The following is a 22,110-nucleotide window of genomic DNA, read 5'->3' on the forward strand; positions in this document are numbered from 1 at the left end:
AAAATTGTTTAAGTCAGTGAGGTTGCCAAAATTAAAAGTGCTTTCGGAGGGACACCTAGAGTGATTGTCTAAGGGGTGTTGAGGCCACTCGGTGGTACACAGAAAGACTAGCCTTTTTTTACGGAGGCGTTGGGAAAATTTTAATTTGGAGGAATTTAGGAGGAGACAGCTCGGGTGTGTGTCTTAGGATTAGTTTTGGACTCAGTATTGCCCATGATGCCCCCACACCCCGGAGGGTTATCCCCTAAGACAAGGCATCCCACGAGTTAGCGGAAACTAAACGGAGGTGGTCCCCTGCTAGTGAGACGTCTCTCAGGTCACAGCTTCCCAAATGAAAGCGGAAAGCCGTCCCTGACGCGGCCGCGACACAGGACAGGTAGGTTCGGACAGGGACGTGGCAGGGCAGGACATACCCGAGTCCAAAACTGATCGCGCCATTCTCGACCACTGAGGTTTGGTTGTAGAAGAGTCCCTTGAGAGGGGAGGGGGGCTGGCCCCTGACCACTGAGAGGGTCTTTATTCCCACGTTTTGGCACCCATGTAAGGCAGTCGAGAGGTGCCAGAAGCCAAATCAGTTGGATTAGAACACACAGGTTTTATTAGGGAGAAAAAGCCATACTGGGCAAAGTCCCACAGTCTACAAAGTCCAGGCTGGGGGAGTCGCACTGCAGGCTACAGGGGTGATGCTTATATATGTATGGACAGGTATGTCCGGGTTTCTGGAATGTAAGGTGTCTTCCTGGTTCCGGGTGTATTCGTGCCGGGTGCAGAGTGGTGGGCGAGAACAAGGCAGGCACTGAGCCAAACGGGCTGTGCTGGGTGCAGAGTGGAGGGTCGAGAGCAAAGCGGGCACTGAGCCAAATGGGCAGTGAACAAGGGGGGGCGTGAGCAAAAGAAAGAAAAAAACTTGCAAAGCTGCTGACAGGTTACATAGCCAGCTCTGGTCAGCTCCGCAGGTGTGTGTGGGAGATTTAAGGCCACTTGCTGCTAGTGGTTTTAGCCAGCTCTGGTCAGCGCTACACGGTCACTTGCTGCTAGATGCCGGCCTGATATTGATCCGGCCATACAATAACTTGCTCAACTTTCCCCTATCCTATAATGTCTAAATGTGCTTGTGAAATTTCCCCCCACCTGTGGGAAGCTCCTTTGAAAGAAACAGGAACAGTGACTGAGAAAAATAATCTAGAAATACCGGTAATGCCAACGGAAGCAGCTTTAATGAAAGACCGAGTCTTCTTTTAGCACGGAGCTCTAAGTACAAACCTGGCCCCAGAAACGGCGGTGAGAGTCATCAAAGAGCTGGTGTGGAAACAGAACGGGTCCCAGGTTTTCCCGCCACCTTGGTGAAGCCCCTGGGGAATTAATTCTACAGTGGCTGGTCCAAGCCTCCTCCCTTTGGAGGCTCCGGGCTGGCGGATGGTCACAGGCCAGTGCGAGGCGGTCCTCCACCACTGAGGACACGAGTGTTTTCATCCGAGTCCCGGGCCAATGACCAGTGAACCTCTTGCGTCTTCTCTGCAAAACGGGGAAACACTGTTCAATCTCAATGGATCAATCATTTCTTCCTATGAAACCGAGGAGAAAGCCAACGTAAAACACACATCCTACATCAGAGACGAGGGCACCCGTGACAGTGCAAGGCGGTAGTTTCCAGAGCTCCAGCTCGCCACGGAGCCGGAGTGCTGCCCACCAGTAAACTGGGCAACGCTTTCGTGGTTTCTTTGTAAATGCTTTTGATGGGAGCTTCGTGATGCAACAGCAGCAATTACAAAATGCGGTCTGAATAACCTTGAGAGCGCAAAATGAGGATCTGTCTAGGCAGGATAAGAAGATGTTCAATGACTAGTGCCCACAGCGGGCCTTGAACACACATCTCTCGTTGGAGCTTTCTTGTAAACCTCAACAGATGTGACTCAAAGTAAAATAGATTTTCCGTTCAGAACTTAGTGAGGTGGTTTGCATCTTGCAAACAATTGAGTGTACAAGAATTGCTCTGCGTGAGACGGAGGCATCGAGTGTTTCGGGGGAGTGGGGACACAGGGATCCTTAGAGGACACCCTGCCACCGTCGTTTCCATAGATGCCCACCCCGAACAGCACAATGCAGGCAGCCTGGCAGCAAGCCACCCTAACCATTTTATTTTAATTTTTTGGTTGTTTTAAAGCAGGAGCACTTGCTCAGGCTTCCCTCCCCAGCCCAGCTCGGCAGGAAACAAGTCCTGGCCTCTTGCTGCGTTCCCCCCTTAGGACTATTTACAGGATGCCTACAGAGATGTACAAACCAGTATGAAATTAATGACAGTTTGCACTTCCAGACCCGCTCCCGGGGAACGAGCCACAGTTAAGGGGACTCAGAAGCACTGGCACCCCCAGCAGCAGGTGTGGGCTTCTCTGTGGCTGGGGCCGACTCGCTGGCTCTGTCCTCAGCTGGGGCCTGTGCAGTCGGGGGTCCGGCATCCACAGTGGGTGGGGAGGCGGTGTCTGCCTTGGCAGTCATCGTAGTGGGCTCAGAAGGCGGGTTGCCGGGAAGGGGCAGGGAGGCCAGCAGCTCGCCTGAGCCTGCAACCGAAGAGACTTCTGGAACCAAAGGGAATGACGAGAGGAACTCGGCTGGCATAGGAAGAGGTGCAAGGCCGGGCAAGTTTCGGGGCCGCAAGGAAGGAAGAGATGGCAAACCTAGGAGAGAAATGGCACACATCATCCATCGCCCTAGAACCACGAGAGCAGCCGTGCCAGCCTAGCAAACCACACAAGCTTCTCCCCACTGGAGGCCACGTGGAGGGGCCCAGCCTCTGCTCCAGGGGGCTTGGCTCAGAGCTGGAGATGAGGGAAGCCCGATGGGCTCCAGGAGGAAGTGGTCCTCTCAGTGAGGACAGCCTGGGTCTCCACTGGGGGTCATGGGAAGAGCCCTGTGCTCCCAGTTTCCAGACCCCATATGCTAATTGCCATACATTCCTCACCACCTGGCCCCCAGCTGCTGAGCAGGACTTCCCTGACCTGTTGGCCCAGGTCCTCGAGCTCCCCTAACCCCTAATGAAGCTACTTTCTGTTTCTGCTCTCCCTTGTCCTGTCAGTTATGTCTTCCTCCCTGGTCCTCAGGTCCGCCTTTACACTGGTGCGCGAAGCCCGGAGAGGTAGGGACAGGGGCTGGGATGCAGACCCCCTCCTCTCTTCTCGAACCTCCGGAGCCTGTCTGAACGAGGGACTTCTGGTTAGTATCTCTCTGTGTATGTTCGTTCTGTCTCGTTTGTCTCTCTGGACACCGAGGACCAGCAAACTCAGACGGGAACAGAGGGTCCGCGGGAGGCTAACTAGCTGAACGTCCTGAAAAGCAGCCCTAGTACCAAGAGGAGCTGCCTTCCTGAAAGGAGTGCGGCCATAAGGTCAGTTTCTAGTGTCCATCTTTTCCCTGTATCTACCCTCTCTCATGTGGCTTCCAGCCTCTTGTCTCTGTTTACCTCCTGGGATTCCTGCTGATAACAAACTCCTAGCAGTCACTGCACCTTCTGCCCGGACTGGAACGCAGGGGGTGGGTCTGAGCCTTTCCTACCTGTTTGTGTGTTTTGCATCTGCGCCCCGCAGTGCTTTCTCTAAAATGTTCTGCTTCCCCTAACTCTCACCCTGAACAAAGGCCTAACTAAACTCCATTCTTACCGGCCATAAGCCAGGCCCCCTCCCCCTCCTGGGCTTCCATTGTGTCTCTCTGATCCGAGGTCCCTGTCTGCCTGTTAAAGCCACAGGCCTGCGCCAGGGAACCTTCCCGTTCCAGAGAGTCCAGGACTCTCCCACTGGGCCCCTATCTCTGACTCGGATGCCTCTCAGGGTTACAGGCCACCTCCTGACTGAAGGGTGAGAACGGGGACCAGGGGACGCCCTTCTCCTCTGTCTGTAACCCCTGCAGTTTGAGACACAATGGGAAATCTCCTGTCCCAACCCCCTATGGACAGTCCTTTGGGGTGCCTACTGCCAACCTTACTGAATTGGGTTTGGCAATGCCTGGTTTTTTCTGTAACCAAGTTTGGCCTCAATACCAATTGGACAATGAGTTGCGCTAGCCAGAAAATAGCACTTTCGATTTAACGTTCCCCGTAACCTCAACAAGTTTTGTCAACAAACGACAAATAATCAGAAGTCCCTTATGTTCAGGTCTTTTTCTTTCTTCGCTCCGTCCCTCTCTACTACCTTGCACCCTGCTCAAGATCTCTTAGCAAACACTCTTAATCAGGCCCAGACAGTACTCCCCCTCCGTCTTTCTCCGGACCCCTGACGCCTTATCTGCACCCCCAGCAAGGCCTTCTCCATATTCTGGGTGCCCCTCACCACCTCCTCCGCTACCCCCTCAACTCCCAAAGGCTGAGGCACTGTGCCTCGGACACCAGAGCCAGACCCCTCAGACTCTGGAGTTTCTCTCTCTCCCTCCCCTTCCTGGACCCCTCCTTGCTCAGCCTCCTCTGAGCCAACACCAGCAGTGGTTAACAGACCTCTCCCAGACAGGAAAGCAGAGCACAAATCCACTGTGGCCACCCTGAGCCTGGCAGGAGGGAGGGGTCAGGAAGCTCCAGGAAGTGACAGCTTTAATCGCTGCACTTTACATTTCAAAGTCCTCTGGAATCTTGATCATTTGTGCCAGTAAATTCACAAATAGTCTGAGATTCTGCATCCAGGCTGCCTTTCCTCTGAGCTCTCCTTCTCTGTACTTCCTGCTCCCCTCCCCCTGCTTCTGGACCCCTCTCTGGTGTCTGCCTTTTCAGACCTGCCTGAACACCTTGTCTCCCCTCCCCTCCTCCTCACCCCTCTCCCGATTCTGGCCACCCAGAGCCACCCACCATGTCTTCTTCTCCTGATCTACCTGCCTCCCTGGAGGAACCCGAGTCTGCACTCACCTCCCCGGTTAGCAAGCACATGCGACCTCAGAACCCCCTTGTCCTGTGTCCACTCCGGAAAGTGGCCAGGGCTGAGAGAGTGGTCCGGTTCATGTTCCCTTTTCTCTCACTAATTTATCTCAGATTTAAAAGCGTTTTCATAGACTCCCTTTATAATGATCCCACCACCTATATTAAGAAGTTTTGATATTTAACTCAAGCTTATAATTTGTCCTGGCATGGTATTTTTGCCATCTTTTCCTCCACCCTGATTGCAGATAAGAGGGAATGCATTTTTCTCACTGTTCAGCAGAACTACAACCAGGTTCATTTAACACACCCTAATCTAGGTGGTTTCTAGAAAAAAAAACCTGGTTAAAGTTATCAAATTAACAATCAAGCAGGTAGGGACAGACACGCCATAATAAAATGCTTCAGTATGCCCTGACTTGGCTTCAGGCCATTTCCCATATAGGAGTCAATTTTAATAATCTTAAAATCACTCAAAAGACTGAGGAGAATCCAGCCACCTTTTTAAGCTGCTTAACTGCTGCTTTACATTAAAAGCTTAAAAAGCAGAAGAAAGGCCCTCAAACCCAGGTCCGAGATTTAGCGAATATGGCATTTAAGGTTTTTTAACAGCCGTGAGGAGCAGGCAGCCAGTCCATGAACCTGGTTCTGGCAGAAGGTAAATTATCAACCCAAGCCTTAGTAGCAGCCCTGCAGCTGGGGAGGCCCCAGAAGGGCAGCGTGGGGCAAGGGTGCATGGGAACAAGGACCACCACCTGGTGCCTGCTTCAAATGCAGGGAAGGGCCCTGGTCACAGGAGTGCCCCAGGGCAGGAGCTCCAACCAAACCCTGCCCAGCGTGCTGTCAAAGCAGACACTGGAAGGCCGACTGTCCTGGGAAAAGTGACAGGCCCTTTGTGTCTCCACGTGGGGGGACTGTCCTTCCAATTCCTGACCGCTGTTGGCCCTGCTGGGATTGGCCGAAGTCTGAAGAGACCCTGACTGGACCCCCATCACCCTCGCTGAGCCTGGGGCATTGCTCAAGGTATTGGGTGAATGAATGTCCTTCTTGCACGGAAGCTGTCTTTTCTGACCTGCCCTCATTTTCAGGGCTAGGCAGTCCTTCCTCAATCTCGGTCATGGCCTTTGATGGCAAGCCTACCTGCCCCAGGTGTACCAGCCCTTTACTCATTCCTTCCTTAGAATCCCTTTGTGCCTGGTCCCTCTGTTGGGCAGAGACATAGCTCCCGACCCCTATACTCTTCTGTCCCACATTCTCCCTTCCACTATACCTTTTTCCAAGCTGGAGCTTGTCAACATTCCTTTACCTAGAGCCCTTCCTAAAACAGATCTAAAGCAAACATGGCCCAACTCCCTTAACTTCTCTCTCCCTCCAAGACACACTTATCTCATTCTGCTATCTGTTTAAGCCTGTGTCCCACCCCCACCATTCAGAGTTTAACTCTAAGTCAAAGCTGCCTTTAACAAACTCTGACATGCCCTCCTTCAACCCCACCTCTGTGCCTACCAGACCCTGCCAAACCTTTTTTACTCTACACAGGCAAAAAACAAGGTATAGCAGTGGGAGTCCTGGCTCTGCCCCTGGGGCCCGCTCTATTCCCTATAGCTTGTCTGTCTAAGCATCTAGATATGACAGTCAGAGGTTGGCTACCCTGCTTCCAGGCCCTGGAGGCAGCCACCACCCTCACTGAAAGAGCCCTAAAGTTAACCCAGGGAAAGCCTATCCCCACAGGCTGCAGGACCTCCTCTCACACTGAGTCCTGTCTTTGCTGTCTCCAAGCCTCTTGCAGAAAATCTATCGCATGTTTATGGAAAACCCTAAGGTAACTCTGCGCAGGCTCCCTCTTTAAACCCAGCAACCCTCTTGCCTCAGCTCCTAGACTCACTGGAACTTAGTTTCTCAACTGCCTGGGGAAGGAGTGACCACTAACACTGCCCCGATGGGACCCAGACTTTCTGATCAACCGTATTTGTTGATGGCAGTTCTGTCGTAAATGTCCAGGGGCAACAGCAGGCTGCATATACTGTCCTCTCACCTGAGCTCTCCATCTAACTAAAGGAAAAAACGGCTAATATATATCCTGATTCTAATTATGCGTTCCTTATATCTCACTCATGCCACCACCTGGAAGGAATGGGAATTTTCTGACTACCAAAGGGTCCCCCATAGTAAACAATAAATTAATAGTTAATCTCTTACAGGCTCTTCAGCTGCCAGCAAAGTAGCCATCATCCATTGCAAAAAACATCAAACTGATAACTCTCTTGTCTCCCTCCAAAGGCAGTTAACATCCTTAGCACGAGTCACCCTACAAAATTGCCAAGCTCGACTTATTTTAACAGCAAATACAAGAGGAACATGCCTGTTTCTAAATAGTTATTATATTAATGAATCGGGCATAGTTAAACAAAATGTTAAGGTACTCCGCACCATGGCCAATCAAATCAGGAAACGTCAGTGAAGCACCACCAGCTTCTCATGGTTTCAAAATCCTGCAATGGCCTGGGTTATGCCCCTCATCGGGTCTCTGATAATAATCTGTGTGCCTTTGCTTTTAGCTCTATCTCCAACCTGACCTTCAATCAGCTTCTTCACCCTTACAGTCCGCTGCCGACTGGCCCGGCCCCCAAACCTTCCACCTATCTCAGCAGGAAGTAATTAAGACAGAAAAACATTGCCCCATTTCCAATATTAAGAAGTTTGGAATGTTGGGTCGGGTCTGAACTAGGCAGCCCCAGTTTGGACTAAGCTGAAGCAGGTTTGGGCCCTGCAAGTGCTTCCTTCCCTGCATGTCCCAGAGGTCAGCAGCAGTGGGTGCCAGTGAAACCTGATGTTCCTGGTTCAAAGAAAACCTCCTGGAGTTGACAGGCAACTCTCCCAGTTTCCAGACCCCATATGCTAATTGCCATACATTCCTCACCACCCCTTTAAAAACCCTGGCCCCCAGCTGCTGAGCAGGACTTCCCTAGTCTGGGAGCTCCCCTAGCCCCTAATAAAGCTACTTTCTGTTTCTGCTCTCCCTTGTCCTGTCAGTTATGTCGTCCTCAGGTCCGCCTTTACACCGTGCAAGACCAGGCACCGTGGAGGCCTGCGGCGGGCAGTCGCCCAAACACATCATCATGGGAAGTCAGGGCCCCTCTGGGTGAGCCGGGAGCCCTTAGCGCCCTGCTGCCCGGGGCTTTAGTGGGACTAGAGCTGCCAGTGTGCAGGGAGTAGAAATGGCCGGCAGAGAGGATGGGAATGCTGGCTGGGGCCTCAGAATATACCTGTGTCCTCATCTCCCTAACACTTGCAAACACTGCTTTTTAAAGAAGAGGGTTCGTATTGATTTGAAGTAGCTTCAATTTCTTAAATTGATCGGTCCTTCCCGGGGTGAAAAACAAAACTGAAAACACTGGAGTAGAGGATCATCTTTCCCGGCTAGCACTATTCATTAGCGAGGACGCTCCCAGGAGGGCAAGCCGTGCAACATACCTGGGGTCCCAATGTCTGGCAAGCCGACACCCGGCATGATGTGTGCCGCAGGGAGGTTGAGGTTGGGAAGGGCGGGCAGGGGTGGCAGTCCTGCTGGTAAAGGCATCAGACCTGAAGAAAAGACATGAAAGAGCAAAAGGTAAGCCCCCTTCACCTGAACAGACAGGAAGTCATGTGCTGGGAGAGAGGGCACTGGAGCCCACCTGCGGCGGGGCAGTGCCGTATGATCACGGCAGGGCTGTTGTGATCGTTAGGTGTCATCAAGGCCATTGCCTCTCACAGTGACCCGATGACAGCAAAGAGCTTCCCGGAGGTTCTCTAGGCTGTGTGTTCTATAGGAGCAGCTCACCACCTCCTTCGCCTTGGGAGCCAATAGCCGGGTTTGAACCCCTAACCTTCCAGTTAGTGTCTGAGCACTTAGCCACTGTGCCCCCAGGCTCCTTAGGACAGCAGTAATGACAATCTAGCTCATCTGCAGTGTACCTGTTTGTCCTGAAGGGATGGCTATGTGAGCTAAATGAGCAAAGGAAAACAAAATACAAGGGAGCTTCAGAAAGTTCCTGGAGAAATGGACTAAGAAGAAAATGGAATTGCCCCTCGAACTTTGCAAAGACCCTTCCTACTGCTATAGCACTGGAACAAGAAAGCCGGCCAGCTGTGGAGAAAGACTGACCGAGCGCGGCCAGTACGGGAGCTTCTGGGCCTGACAGCTAATGTTTAGTTTCTCCAGAAGTCTTCTTTAGGGAAAAAAAAATCTGAAATAATTTCACACTTAAAGTTGCAAAAAGCAGTATAAAGAATCCCCACCTGCCCCTTTTACTCCAAGTGCACATTTGACCACACTTGTACTCCCCTGTATGGTGCACGCCGGGGCTCTACGCACCTGCAGTCTTACAACACAGGCTCCCCACCTTAGTGCCTTGTGATCGTGGGAGATCTGGCAATGAGCAGCTGGATAGGCACTCCGTAGTCACAGAAATACACAAACAAGTAGCAATGTGAGAAGGCGGGCTCTCTCCCAGAACCTGGTGTCTATGCACATAAGCAAGTGTCCAAAAGACCTCATCAAGGGGACGCTAAAGAACAAACTTGTTCACCCGTTTGTGCCCCGCTCATACTGGCCAGGGGGAGGTATGATGAGAGCCTTGGACTTGGTGGTGAGCTCGCTGGGTGACCATCTGTTGTGCCTATTCAGAAGAGGGCCCACTTGCTCTCATAAAGTTACCACAGAGGTCAAACACCTAAAAGTCACTATGTATGTGTTAAGATTTTTTCATTATTTTAAGATGCAAAATAAGAGTAACACTACTATCATGACACACATCTCGAGTCCTGTGTGCTTACCTGGTATCGTCGTAGCTGGGGTTATGGGCGACACAGAAGCAAGGGCCTGGTTTACCTGGGGTGGCAGTAACGGTACTGTTGGTACACCTAAAATAAAGTTGAAACACTTGATTCCTCCTGGTCTCTTTTGAGCAATTATGGTTTATGTTTCTATTTTTAACACTCAAGAAGTCATGTCTCTGAGATTTCAGCGAATGTGCATGTAAGACATTACAGTGTAACAATAATACAGTGAGTGGAAATCTAAAACGTGTCACAATGGGAACTTGAAGAGACATCAGTTACTTCCGAAGTCAGAAGAGTGGTCACAGGTCAGTGGGACACTCTTCCTCTACACAGTTCAAGACTGTTCAGACACAGAATGGGCTGGCACCTTGGGAAATATCCCAACCACCCTGTTACTAAGTCTACTCAGGAATAAGCTAGAAAACGGTTGAATGGGAGGTATTAATTACATACATAAATACACATATAAACACACACATACATACATAAATATGTATATGTACATAAAAGGACTCAAACACTGCTGGAATGAAAAACTCAAGATCCTTCTCAACTGTATTTAAAAATAGATGCTGATTCCCATTTAGGAAATGTCTAAAACGATTGTGATGGTGAACACAACTGTATAAACTTACTAAAAATAATTCGATTGTACATTCAAAATGAGCTAATATATGCACATTATATCTACAGAAAACCGGAGAAAGACCTTGCAATGAGTAGGGATGGCGAGATATGTTACTATATTGATAATCTGTGGACCTGGAAGATTGCGATGGTGATTCATTATCCTATTCCTTCTACTTTTGTAAATGTTTGAAATTTTTAATGGAAAGCTCAGATTCTAATGCGAATCTTTTGGGAAATAAAACTAAGACTGCAAAGAGCTGATTTGAGTGTAGGGCGGCGACTCCAGAGACCATACCCTTAGTCTCCTTTCTTTTGGATGGGCCACTTAAATCCATTCCACAGCAAAGTGAATTCCATTACTGATGAGTTGAGAAGGTCAGAGCAGAACCTCCTGGCAGGTGTTTCCAAGGCTGCAGTCTTTCAGAAAAGTGACTGCCACATCTCTCTCCCAGAAAGGCAGGTTTGAACCACCAACATTTCAGTTAGCAGCGGAGCTCAGCATCTGTACAACCTAACCAAAGTGAACTGGACCCACTGCCATCCAGCTGATCCGGACTCACAGAGACCGGAGCGGGCAGAAAAGAATTACTCCATAGGGTATAAACCCAAGACTATAAATCTTTATGGGACTGGACAGCCTTTCTTTCTGGTGGGTTTGAATGGTCACTCTTGAGGTCAGCAACCAAGCCTTGAACCCATTATGCCCCTGGAGCGCTTCGATTCTGAGCACATTAAAAAGAGCTCCAGGATAAAAGGTGTTAAGATAAAGCGATGTCAGTAACTTTTTCATTAGCACTTACTGAGTATAAAATATGCACTCATTTTGAAAACCATAAAGTAAAAGATGAATGCACTAAGTTAAGAATTGTATCATGTGGTCTTAGGTCCTACAATTGTACTCTTGGTTATTTACCCTACATATGAAAACATGTCCACCTGAAAACTTACACAGAATATTCACAGCAGCAATATCCATAATAGTAAAAAACATGCAAATGTTCCTCAGCCAATGAACAGATAAATGTGGTATACCCACACAATGGACTATTATGCAGCCATAAAAGGAGTAAACCAATGAATCATGCTATCCCATGGATGTGGAGTGCAGGAAGCCAGTCACAAAGTACATATTGTCTGATTCCCTTCCTATGAAATACCCAGATTAGGCAAATCCAGAAGGACACAAAGGAGACTAGTGGCTGCCTCCGGGCGGGGGGAAGGGAGGATAGAGAGTAACTTCTAATGGACATCATGTGGCTTTCCTGAGGTAATGAAAATGTTCTGAAATTGACAGCAGAGGTGACTGCACAGTAGGTGTCTATGCTAACAAATCACTGAATGGTGTACTTTAAATGGATGGTGAGTGAATGATATCTTATGTGGCTGGGGAAAATACTAACCAAAAAACGCTAAGAAAAAAAAAAAAAAGAGGGACTGTGGCAGTTACATAATCTCCTGTCAACTTGCGAAGGGGTGGAATCAAGCCTGTCAATCAGGTCATAGCTTGATGACCTCAATTAGAGGCACTACGGAGATAATAGCTCACTGGAGGTGGGACACACACACTCTTCCTGCTGACAAGACACACAGAGCTATGCTAGAGCCCTGGAGCTGGAGGAGCCACGTGGAGATCCCTGCCAGTGCTGAGATGCTTCCACTGCCACTGGATCCATGAGACTTTCCAACCACTGGCCTGTGATCTTCCTGCATTTGGCCTTATTGCACGGCTGAGTGAGTCTGAAGAGGAATTTATAGACTGGTATTGGACATATGGGATAATATCGGACTTATGGGCTTGATCTGGGCTGGGATGTCTTCTCCATATGCAATTACTCTTTGATTAAATCTCTCTCTTACATACACGAGTGTCTGTGAATTTGTTTCACTAGTCCACCCGGACTAATACCGGGACTATCTCCTATAGAAAAGTGGAGGAAATAAAGAGGTGCACATGTCCCCTGAGCAAGCCTGAGCCTCTAAAAATGGGCCACTTGTGTCCCCAGTACCTGGTGCTCAGGTGACAGGCAGATGCTTGTGGAGAATACAGATGATAACACAGAGGTGAAAGGCGTATTCCTAGCCCTACCCAGGCTGTACATCTAAGAGAAGCCTGGGTCTGAACTGTGCGGAGAAGCAGTCTGTGTGCCAGCCACACTCTGTAAAATCCTACCGCTGAGACGGTGTATTAGTCTAGGTACTTTGGAGAAACAAATCCACAGCGACTCATGTATAAGAGAGAGTTTTATGCAAAGAAAATGTGCATCACGGAAACATCCCAACCCAATGCTGCCCAAGCTCACAAGTCCAACATTAACCCATTAACCCAACACCAGTCCACAAAGTCCTCCACCTCACAAAACAGAGGCAATGATGCCGACTGCAGGAGGAAAGCTGAGTCAGTGAACAAACAAGCATCTCAGCACTAGCAGGGGTCTCCACACGGCTGCTCCAGCACCCAGGGCTACATCAGGATAGGTCCATGTAGCTTCTCCTTGGGAATGTCTTGTAGGAAGTCAATCTTGCAAGCTGAAGCAGGGAACTGCTAAGGCAGCTGCACCCGGTGCAACCATCACAAAACAAGAGACCCGAGAACTAGAAAGGCGAGGCTTCACCACCCATTTATCCCTCTGCCTTTCAACCAGCCCCACATGTGATTATCGGCCAGGCTGGCACAAATTAACTAACTCAGACGGAAAAGAGAGGATGAGTATTATGAGAAACAGAGCAGGTCGTACAGAGAACTCTCCTGCTCACCTGTGCTGAGAACGCTACTGACGGCTGGAGGAGCTGAGCTAATAGAAAGCCCAGCCAAGCTCTGCTCAATGCCTGTCGTTCCTGGTGGTGATAAAGGTGGGGGGTTAACTGAGGACAGCTGGACCTTCCAAAAGAAAGAAAAAAAGAGAACATTATTCTCTTTCACTTGAAAGAAAATAAAGACTGTCATTTACTTTAATAAATACTGTACATTTTTGACCACATACTTGTTAGAAGTTTCCACCTGCCTGTCTGCCTCAGACACGCCCACCTCACTGTGGTACATACTGTACAACCAAGGACTGCTGTGTCCACTCTGCCACATGGGAACCACGTGTGCCAGACACCACGTCCCTCTCCAGAAGCAGATCATGAAGCGTTCTTCTGAGGTTAAGTTCTAACCCACCCACCCCAGCAAGGAACGCCGAAGCACCAGCTTCTCCCCCTCCACACATACTCAGTGGCCTCTGTAATCTGACCGCTGATCTGGGCCTGCCAAGGCTCTGAGGTGGCAATAGCCCAGGGCATGATTTCTTCATGCTTTTTCTCACCTGCTCTCTGCCAGGGCCTATCAGGCTCTTCTTCTTGGGTGTCTCCCCTAGGGCTCTTTATGGGATCCCCTTTCCAGAGGCTGACCTCAGTCCTCTGACTTCCACCTAAACTGGTTACACAGCACTCTTTCCAGATGATTTCTAAACCTGTCCTCTCTCAGGCCTATCTGTCTCATTCCTAAAATACAGATTCCTATATTTAACTTCCAGCTGTAGATCCCAAGGGCAGCATGCCCCATACTCCACTCATCATCTGCCCAAACTCAAAGAGCGACAATACCAAGCACAGACATGGCTGACTTGAGTGGAAGCGTAAGCACAGACCCCAGGAGGAATGGGGTCTTACCTCCGTGAACCCGTCTTTAAGAGGAGTAATAGGTGTGCCAGTCATTTGTCCCGGAAGAGAAATTTTCTTTCCTTCTTCAAATGGGCGGGTGGGTATTCGATGCAAATAGCCATATCCAATGCCGCATCCTAGGCTATAAAAATATTGTGTTCTTAAAGACACTGTTACAAATCACAGCTTGCATTTTCGGGAGATAGAGAACACAAGTCCATCACTGTAAACAATGCCACCCAATCCGAGGTCTCCCCTGAACACTGTCCTTGTTCTCCTTTACCTCCCATCAAGCATTCACAGAGTTATCGGACATACTGCAGAGTTCTTGGCTCATTGTCTGTGTCCCCAATACAATCCACGTTCCTGGAGGGCACAGACCTGGCTTTATATACTGACTGATCAGGGAATGTAGGAGGTGCTTAATCACTACTGAATGAATGACAGACAGCCTCTTCACTTGTATTTGATGATGTCATTGATTTTCGTCATAGTTTTAAGCAGAACTTGAAACAAAGGAGCCACATTTGTTTAATCCAGATTCCACGTTTAATTCAGCCTCTTACTGCCACCAAAAAGCATCTTTGTAAGAAAGATGTGACTGTCCTACCTCTTCCCTTAGTCTGCAGGCCTGCCAATGCCCCTTTCTCCCTCCTCCCTCGGGGAAATAACTTCTCTGCGGCTGCGTGCAGTGCTGTGGGGCTGTCGACATGGGTACCTGGCCTGTTCAAACCAAGGAAGAGGCTCAAGACCAGAGACAGGCCCACCAACCTAACCTCTCTTGCCCAGGGTGGCAAAACGTGGGTGTGTCAGAAAACCAAAAATGGCTTCATCACCTCAGTGGAATAATGATGAAATTGTGGACCAGGCCTGGTGATAGAAACCCCGGAGCCTGGTTTGTCAGCTGTTTGATTTTATGAGTTAGTCCATATCAAGAAATTCATTTCTGCTTTTGACAGTAATAGCTGGTTTCTACTATTTAGAACCAAAGAACTTTCTCCTGATAAAATGCCATAGCCTCAGAGCCCACAGAATACCCAAATTCCTGACTGGGATGTGTTCTGCAGGCAATTAGTTCCAACTTACGATTCCTTCAGGGCTGGTCTTATTTGCCAGACTCCCTGACACGTTCTAGTGGACGGTGTACTCCTCTGTGTGTCTTTCCTCTGCCAAACGTCCATGACCTTTATGGGCATCCCTGCCACCAAAGCTGGGACAGTGGCCAGTTTCAGGTCCTCCTTACCCACCCCCGATTTGCATCATGCTGCTTCATACTTTGAGACTACTTAGTCTGTCTCCCCTTACTTTCCTATCGCCAAAATTGCAATTCCTCCAGTGGTGTGTATCAGGTACGTTTAGAGGAAGAAAATTGGATTCAATCATTTATACTACCTTAAGGACATCCTTTCAGAGCGAGCTGCATTTCAAAACAGGGTGTTTATTAGCCAAAGTAAGGGGTGCTAGAGAAGGTACTTGAGGCAACAGCAAGACCCTGTCCAAACTTAGAGACCCCACTAATGAAACGGAGGGAAATATAGTGTAATAAACGAAAAGTGGCCAGCCTCTGGGGGAAGAACAAAAATCAGGGTACATCTGAGAGAATTCAAAAAAGTTTACGGGACATTTCCATTATCTTTCAGCTCCATCTTTCCATGAATTTTCTGAAGCCTCCTTATAGATGCCAAATGCATGGTCAGAGGGCGGCTTCAGGAAAAATGGTCTGTATTAGGTTAATCAAATGGCCAGTTAATGCATTAAATGTATCAAAAAGAAAAAAAGAAAAGTTTTCCACAGGAAAGATATAATCAACACTGGGTCTTCAAAATAAAAGAAGGAAAAACGAAAAAGGTCCCAAAGAACAAAATGCTTAATCAACTTCAATAAAAATCAAGGAAGAGAAATGTTGTTTGCTATTGGACTTCACCACTCCCAGCCTCTCCTTGTTTTCAGACTCCATGTGTGCCAGGCAATCTTGTGGCACTAATCTGACCAGCACCGTCTCCTCAAGAGTCGGCATTTTCCAACTGTAAATGAAAAACTGCCATTCTAGGGAAGTACTAGCCAGCTTCTTTAGTTAATGTGAAGTCCCTCCAGAGTTCATCACTCGTGAAAGCCAGGAGCGCTTCTTTCTGGGTGTTGACAAACCGGGACAGTAGATGATAATGAGCAAGTCTTCTCTAGAAAAGGTGGTTTCTCGGCTAACACCTGGAGCCCACTCTTCTCAACTATAAAGTTAGGATTCTGGCAGTGAAATATGCTGAGTTGAGAAACTTTGCAGCATGGGTAAAGATATTTTGGTCAAAGGGAAGCTTTATCTGCTTACATCAACTAAGCCATCTTTTTCTCAGCAAAAATTGCAACTTTTACAACTCATGTAGAAAGGCCTCCAAATCCTAGGTTTTCCTTTAACTCTGGCTTATGCTGGCAAGCCCTGGTGGCGTAGTGGGTTATACATTGGGCTCCTAATGACAGCACCAGCAGTTTAAAACCACCTGCCACTCCTCCCGAGAAAGATGAGGCTTTCTCCTCCCATGAAGACATACAGCCTCGGAAACAACCCAGATGCAGTTCTACTCTGTCCCACAGGCTCACCCTGAGTTGGAACAGACTGAATTTGTGTTTTAAGGTGGCCTATGCTCTATGAATTCTGGCGGGGGAAAAGGTGGCAACGGTTAGCTGTTAAAGCAATAAAGACAAGGACTACAGTATATATCTCAGGCTCTCTAAGATGTGTAGTTTGAAAAATGACTTGTTGGTTTGAATGTTCTACGCCAGCTTTCTCCTTTTCTCTAGAGGTTCTTGAACTAAACCTAATAGTGTTTTATAACACATCTGATTAGTAAGTTAAGTAATCAAACCTTAGCCTCAAAAATGACCTTACCTGCCTTCTCCGCCCCATGCAGAATTCGGCGTGATTATCACTTCTCGACAGTTATCCGTGTCTGTGTTGTATACATAAAGTTTCAATGGTTTTGCTTCATGGGTTTCAATAAGGCTGAAAAGATCTTCGGACTACAAAAGTATCAGAGGGAAAGTATTTTTTTAAATGTTACTGAATTTTAAAGCAGTGCGTCTCAAACCTGGCTATTATCAGACTCACCTGGTCAGTTAAAAAGAACAAGAACTGATTTTCTGGGCCCTGGTCCAGAAACAAGAATGATTCCTTAATATTGATACACCAGGAAAAGTTGAATTCAGTGAGCTACCATCTAGGTGCAAGGTGTCCAGACCAACTCAGGAATAAGATCTAATCAGTATTCTTAGAGCTCTTCTAATCCAAGTTCAAATCCAACATATTCTACTTTTATTCTCCAAGATTAGTACCTAGTTATTGGGCATCTTATTTTTTCCTCCCATTTTTGATTTAGCAATGTATACTTCATTAGCTACTGGAAAGGAGAGGGAGGTGACTAATGTGGTGTGACTGGTTGAAGCGTGCCAGGGTGGGCCACACCACAGGGCTGCACTTTGAAACAAACACCTGGAGGCCTGTGTCTGTGGAAAATACAGTGAAGCCCACCCCACGGGGGTCCAAGGAGTCGAAACAACTCGTTACCTTGAAAAGCAAAAGGAAGTTGAAATCAATGATGAAAAGGAGACTCTGACTCAGACTTGAGTTAGAGAACAGGTCTCTGTACATCACCCCGCTGTGTGCTTTCCCTCACAGCCATGCCTGAGACAACTCCCAGATGTTCCACTTACCACCCTGAAGCATCAGCTGTCTTTATTAGCAAAGATCTAAATTTCAACATTGATTGCAAAGTCCTTTGGCACTTAAACATCAGTGAGAAAATACTATTCTAAGTTTTCTTATTACTAATCAGCTAATTACCTCATTTATGATCGTATCTGCTCCGATGATATAATCACTGTGAGGTCTGAGACCTGCTAGGGCCGCAGGAGAATTAGGTTCCACTTCCTAGGATGACAGAAGTACACCTCAAGTTTAGGGTACGTGGTAAGAATAAAATTCCAAACCCTTGTCTTTTAGAGATGTTAGACATTATAGAATATATTTAAAATAAAACTCCCAAGCAAAAATTAGGATTATTTAAATAAATATTTGACATGCTTCTGTAGATCACTGCTTTGACATGCATTCTAATGTATAAATTATATTTGCTTCAATTATATACTAGGGAGCTTCCACATGTTTGTGGGAAAACTGAAGGGAAATACAATGGGGTTTTCTTACAAGCATTTTGAAACCCCCTCGTATCTGCTCCTCAAAATTTTGCTTTTTAACTCATTGCAAAGGCAATGTATACTGATAATCAGAAACAGAAACAAATAATAATACTTTAATAATTTTTAAAAACTTATAATCTTCTCAAACTAAAGAAAAGCACCAATAAAAGACGTTTCTCATTGTCTTAAGCAAGAACAAACAGCTCATAGTCGACACTTACCATCACGTGCCAAACATTTTCGTTAGCTCCATCGAAGCTGCAGAAGCGAATGCTCACGCCCAGCAAGCCCTGGCCGCCCCACATGTTACTTGGTGTAACTGAGGTCTCTCTCAGCTCCAGTGTTTTGCTGCTGTAGATCAGCATTTTCACAGGTTTTTCAACGTTTGCTTTCAGCAGATCCTTAAGTGTATCATTGTCTTTATTCTGTGAACACACAAAAATAAACTAATTTTAGCTTAAGTACTATATAATACTAGTATTAATAACACAAATAAAATAGTAGGCAAGAAGTGAAACATAATTGTTTATCAGCTATCAAAAAGGCTTCATCAACATTCAAATGTTCATGAAAATATAAGCATGTCAATAAATTAAAAACAGTTCCTATGTTAGCAACAACTTCAAACTGGCTTTTTTATTGAGCTAACTTCAGGTGATGGGATTTGCAACCCAGTGCCATTAGGAGTGATTCAGGCTGACACACAAAACACCTCAGTCACATAGCTAACTAGCAATTCTAAGGTGGCTTTGGTTTGTTTGCCAGGGTTGAAGTTTGATTTGGGCCTCCCTCCTAAATATTTATTTTATTATGTAATTAGAAACTGGAAGGAAAACAAGTGGAAGAAATATGCCAAACATTTCATTACATAAATGAATAAACACCATTATGTGGGAAATACTATTAAATTAGAACTAAAATATCAAAGTTATTTTGAAAAACTAAATCAATCCAAGAGTTTCTATTATAAGAATTTTCTTCACTGTGATTATATAATTTCCTTCTTATGGGACTTTATTATGAGCACACTAAAAGCCATTTAAAAAAAGGAATTCTAATTCTACATTTTTGGAGCACATATCTTATGATTCAAGTAAAATCATCCATATACCACAGAACTTAGTTTCAAGAAAAATGACGTTATTTACAAATGTCGCTTTCCTAATCAATTTATTAATGACCTACACAAGTCTTACATCTTTTAACAAACATTTTAATCTTAATTCTGCCTTCCTGCTTACAAGACTTAAATATTTAACATTTAAATGAAAACACTCCCATGACCCTGCCCTCCCAAGATATTCTCTGGAGTCTGAGTCCTTCAGACTTGCTGTACACTAAAGCAATATGCTTAATAACATGTCATTGTTTGCACAAAAAGGACAATATACTCTATGGTATTCTGTAACTTGCATTTTCACCAAATCACTCTCCGTGGGCATTCAACAAAAGCACTTAAAAAAACAACTTTGTTTTTTTATTAATAAACATCAATCCCAGATATATTTTAAAAATTCCATTTCTAAACGATTACAAAATACTAGAGGTCAAACTATAAAAGGATGAACTTACTAATCTTGAACCATTAATAGAAACAATAAAATCAAAGAACGGCTCCAGTCCAGCTCGATGTCCTGGTGAATTTTCTTGTACCTGTAAAAACCAAGATCGTCAAATATGAAAAACGAAAAGCTTAACTGAAATTTTAAAACTAAATTTACCTGGTGATTTCTTCTCAAGGGAGAGAAACGGCTTATATAATGAAATACAGGGACAGATTCTTTTCTCAAGGAGAGAAACAGCTTATATAATGAAATACAGGTACAGATTCTTTTCTCAAGGAAAAGAAACGACTTATATAATGAAATACAGGGACAGATTCTTTTCTCATTTCTCTTCGTCTGTCCCTCAGAAAATGCTCCCTAAATGGTACTCATTCCTGTCGTTCATCTCCCCAGAGGTAGGTTTTCCTTTTATGGTTCCATTTCACATCACTTTTCTTTTCTTTTTTGGATGGAAGGCGTCCTTCTATACCCCACTGCTGTCAAGGGGCTTGTAGCTTCCTATAGGGCAGAGCAGGCCTGTTCCCATTGGGCTCCCAGGGCTGTAAATCTGGATGGAAGCAGACTGTCACATCTTTTTTCCAAGGAGAGGCTGGTGGGTCCCACTGATGACTTATCGGTTAGTAGCCAAAACCTTCACCAGGGTGCCGCCAGGGCTCTAAGCACATGACACAGCAGACAATGAACCATGACAACTGAGTGACAAATTCAAATTAATGTAGTGAGCATTTATTCCATACCCACACCTGGCATGACACTATTCCGCTACAAGTGACAGAGGAACTAGTCAACTGACCCCAAGAAATTTGCAACCAAGGGAGCAGCGTGAAGAAGAAGGAAACACAGAGGACACTGAGCTCGAATCATTGTACCAAGTTCTAGGAAGAAGATTAATTCTGATCCAAGGCCTTTCCCGTTGTGCTTTGAAGAAAGAACATTCAAGTGAAGATGGATAAGGAACACGGAAGGACATTTGAAAGGTGAAGAAAGAATAGGAATAAAAAGGCAAAGGCAGGCATTTGAAGAGGGCTGCGTCTAAGCAGGACCAGGGCAGTGTGGGACAGAGGTCTAAGGTTACAGATCTGGAAAATTTAGCACTGCCCCAGAAATCCTCTAATCTAGGGGAGTCTAAAACTTGGGTCTGTGGATGGATTCAGGAAATACCCCCAAGAGTCCTGCAATTACGTGTAGCATTTTTTATTAATGAGTGTTTGTTGAGTGTCCATGGGTCTCACTTGATTCTGAAAGGATCTCTCTCTGACTTTTTTCATTCACAGATTTTTCATTCACAGGTGAAACAAAAACAAACAAACCAGCCTGGGGCAGGCCTTTGGAACCACAAGCTAACACAGTGGCAGAGAAGAAACACAAAAGTCCAAGGAGCCTTCAGAAAGTTAGAAAAATGGAATTAAAAGTGAAACACACACACACACACACACACACACACACACACACACACACACATTTTTGCAGCGCACTGTGTACTTCCCAGGAGCCCAGGCAGCGGTGTGGTGATAGACCACGCAGGGCAAGGTCAGCAGTTCGAAACTGCAAGCCAGGGCTTCTACTCCTGCAGAGAACTAGTCTCGGAAACCCACCAGGGCAGCTCTATGCTGTTCTACTGGGTGGCTCTGAGTCCGTGGCACTGACTGGATGGTGGCGAGTTTGATTTGAGTCTGTATATTTCCCAACTATCAGTCCAGGAAGAAGGTGGAAAAGAAACAGTGGGACCAGAATTATAAAGACTTGATGAATGACTAAGGTTATGGCTCTTCCACAATTCAGAAGTAAACATTCTAAATAAAAACTAATTAAAATGAACCAGTAATTTCTCAAATGTAGTAAAATATCAGGGTCACTCTGAGTCAGAATCAACTTAACACAGTGAGTTTGTAGCTAGCAATAGTAATAAAAGTAATATCACACAAAAAGAAAAAGGCCAATACAATAAACTCTGAATTTCCTTTTATAAAATATTTTTTAATGCTTAATGAAATTTTTATTCTGCCTGATATGATTAAGTACTGCCAAAAATGAAAGGTTTGCATCGCTTTCATAGGCAGAGGTTCTACAATTGTTCAAACTAATTGTAGCAGTTAACACGGAGCTATACAAATAGGTACATATTCATTCATACATAAAGCTGTAGCTATTTACATTGTAAGAAGCCCTGGTGGCACGGTAGGTTAAGCACAGTGCTGCTAATCTCAAGATTGGTGGTTCAAATCCACCAGCCTCCACTCAGGAGAAAGAGGAAGCAGTGGGTTTGATTTTGGTTTGGTTTACTTAAACAGTCACAAATCATTTTAAGTTTGCAAAACAAACCTAGAATGTTCTTAGAATAGTTCCCTCTAATGTCAGACAATGTCCTTT

At 46.2% G+C, this 22,110-nt stretch overlaps 1 protein-coding gene and 1 long non-coding RNA gene across 3 annotated transcripts in view; one reads left to right on the forward strand and one right to left on the reverse strand.

Moving 5' to 3' along the window:
* Nucleotides 1-1,198: 1,198 nt before the first annotated feature.
* GORASP2 (golgi reassembly stacking protein 2) overlaps nucleotides 1,199-22,110 on the reverse strand; it is a 39,890-nt gene continuing 18,978 nt past the window's right edge. Inside the window, exons 2-11 of one of the 2 annotated variants that reach the window (XM_045299256.1) lie at nucleotides 19,748-19,828; nucleotides 18,397-18,600; nucleotides 17,820-17,906; nucleotides 16,869-16,999; nucleotides 13,997-14,129; nucleotides 13,100-13,223; nucleotides 9,710-9,796; nucleotides 8,366-8,476; nucleotides 2,553-2,675; nucleotides 1,199-1,565 (exon numbers count right to left, since the gene is read on the reverse strand). In XM_045299256.1, the coding sequence (XP_045155191.1) occupies nucleotides 1,552-1,565; nucleotides 2,553-2,675; nucleotides 8,366-8,476; nucleotides 9,710-9,796; nucleotides 13,100-13,223; nucleotides 13,997-14,129; nucleotides 16,869-16,999; nucleotides 17,820-17,906; nucleotides 18,397-18,600; nucleotides 19,748-19,828 (1,095 nt within the window). In that variant the 3' untranslated portion in view covers nucleotides 1,199-1,551. Of the gene's footprint in view, nucleotides 2,676-8,365; nucleotides 8,477-9,709; nucleotides 9,797-13,099; nucleotides 13,224-13,996; nucleotides 14,130-16,868; nucleotides 17,000-17,819; nucleotides 17,907-18,396; nucleotides 18,601-19,747; nucleotides 19,829-22,110 lie in introns of both variants that reach the window. The other variant, XM_004703750.2, reaches the window with a different exon arrangement.
* LOC123522694 lies at nucleotides 5,276-7,908 on the forward strand. The gene is made up of 2 exons (XR_006680925.1): nucleotides 5,276-5,921; nucleotides 7,450-7,908. It is a non-coding gene; the product is annotated as an uncharacterized LOC123522694 (long non-coding RNA).

This window comes from Echinops telfairi, unplaced genomic scaffold (genome assembly GCF_000313985.2).
Source record: "Echinops telfairi isolate 266 unplaced genomic scaffold, ASM31398v2 ScPeMD7_4;HRSCAF=17, whole genome shotgun sequence".
Lineage (NCBI taxonomy): Eukaryota > Metazoa > Chordata > Mammalia > Afrosoricida > Tenrecidae > Echinops > Echinops telfairi.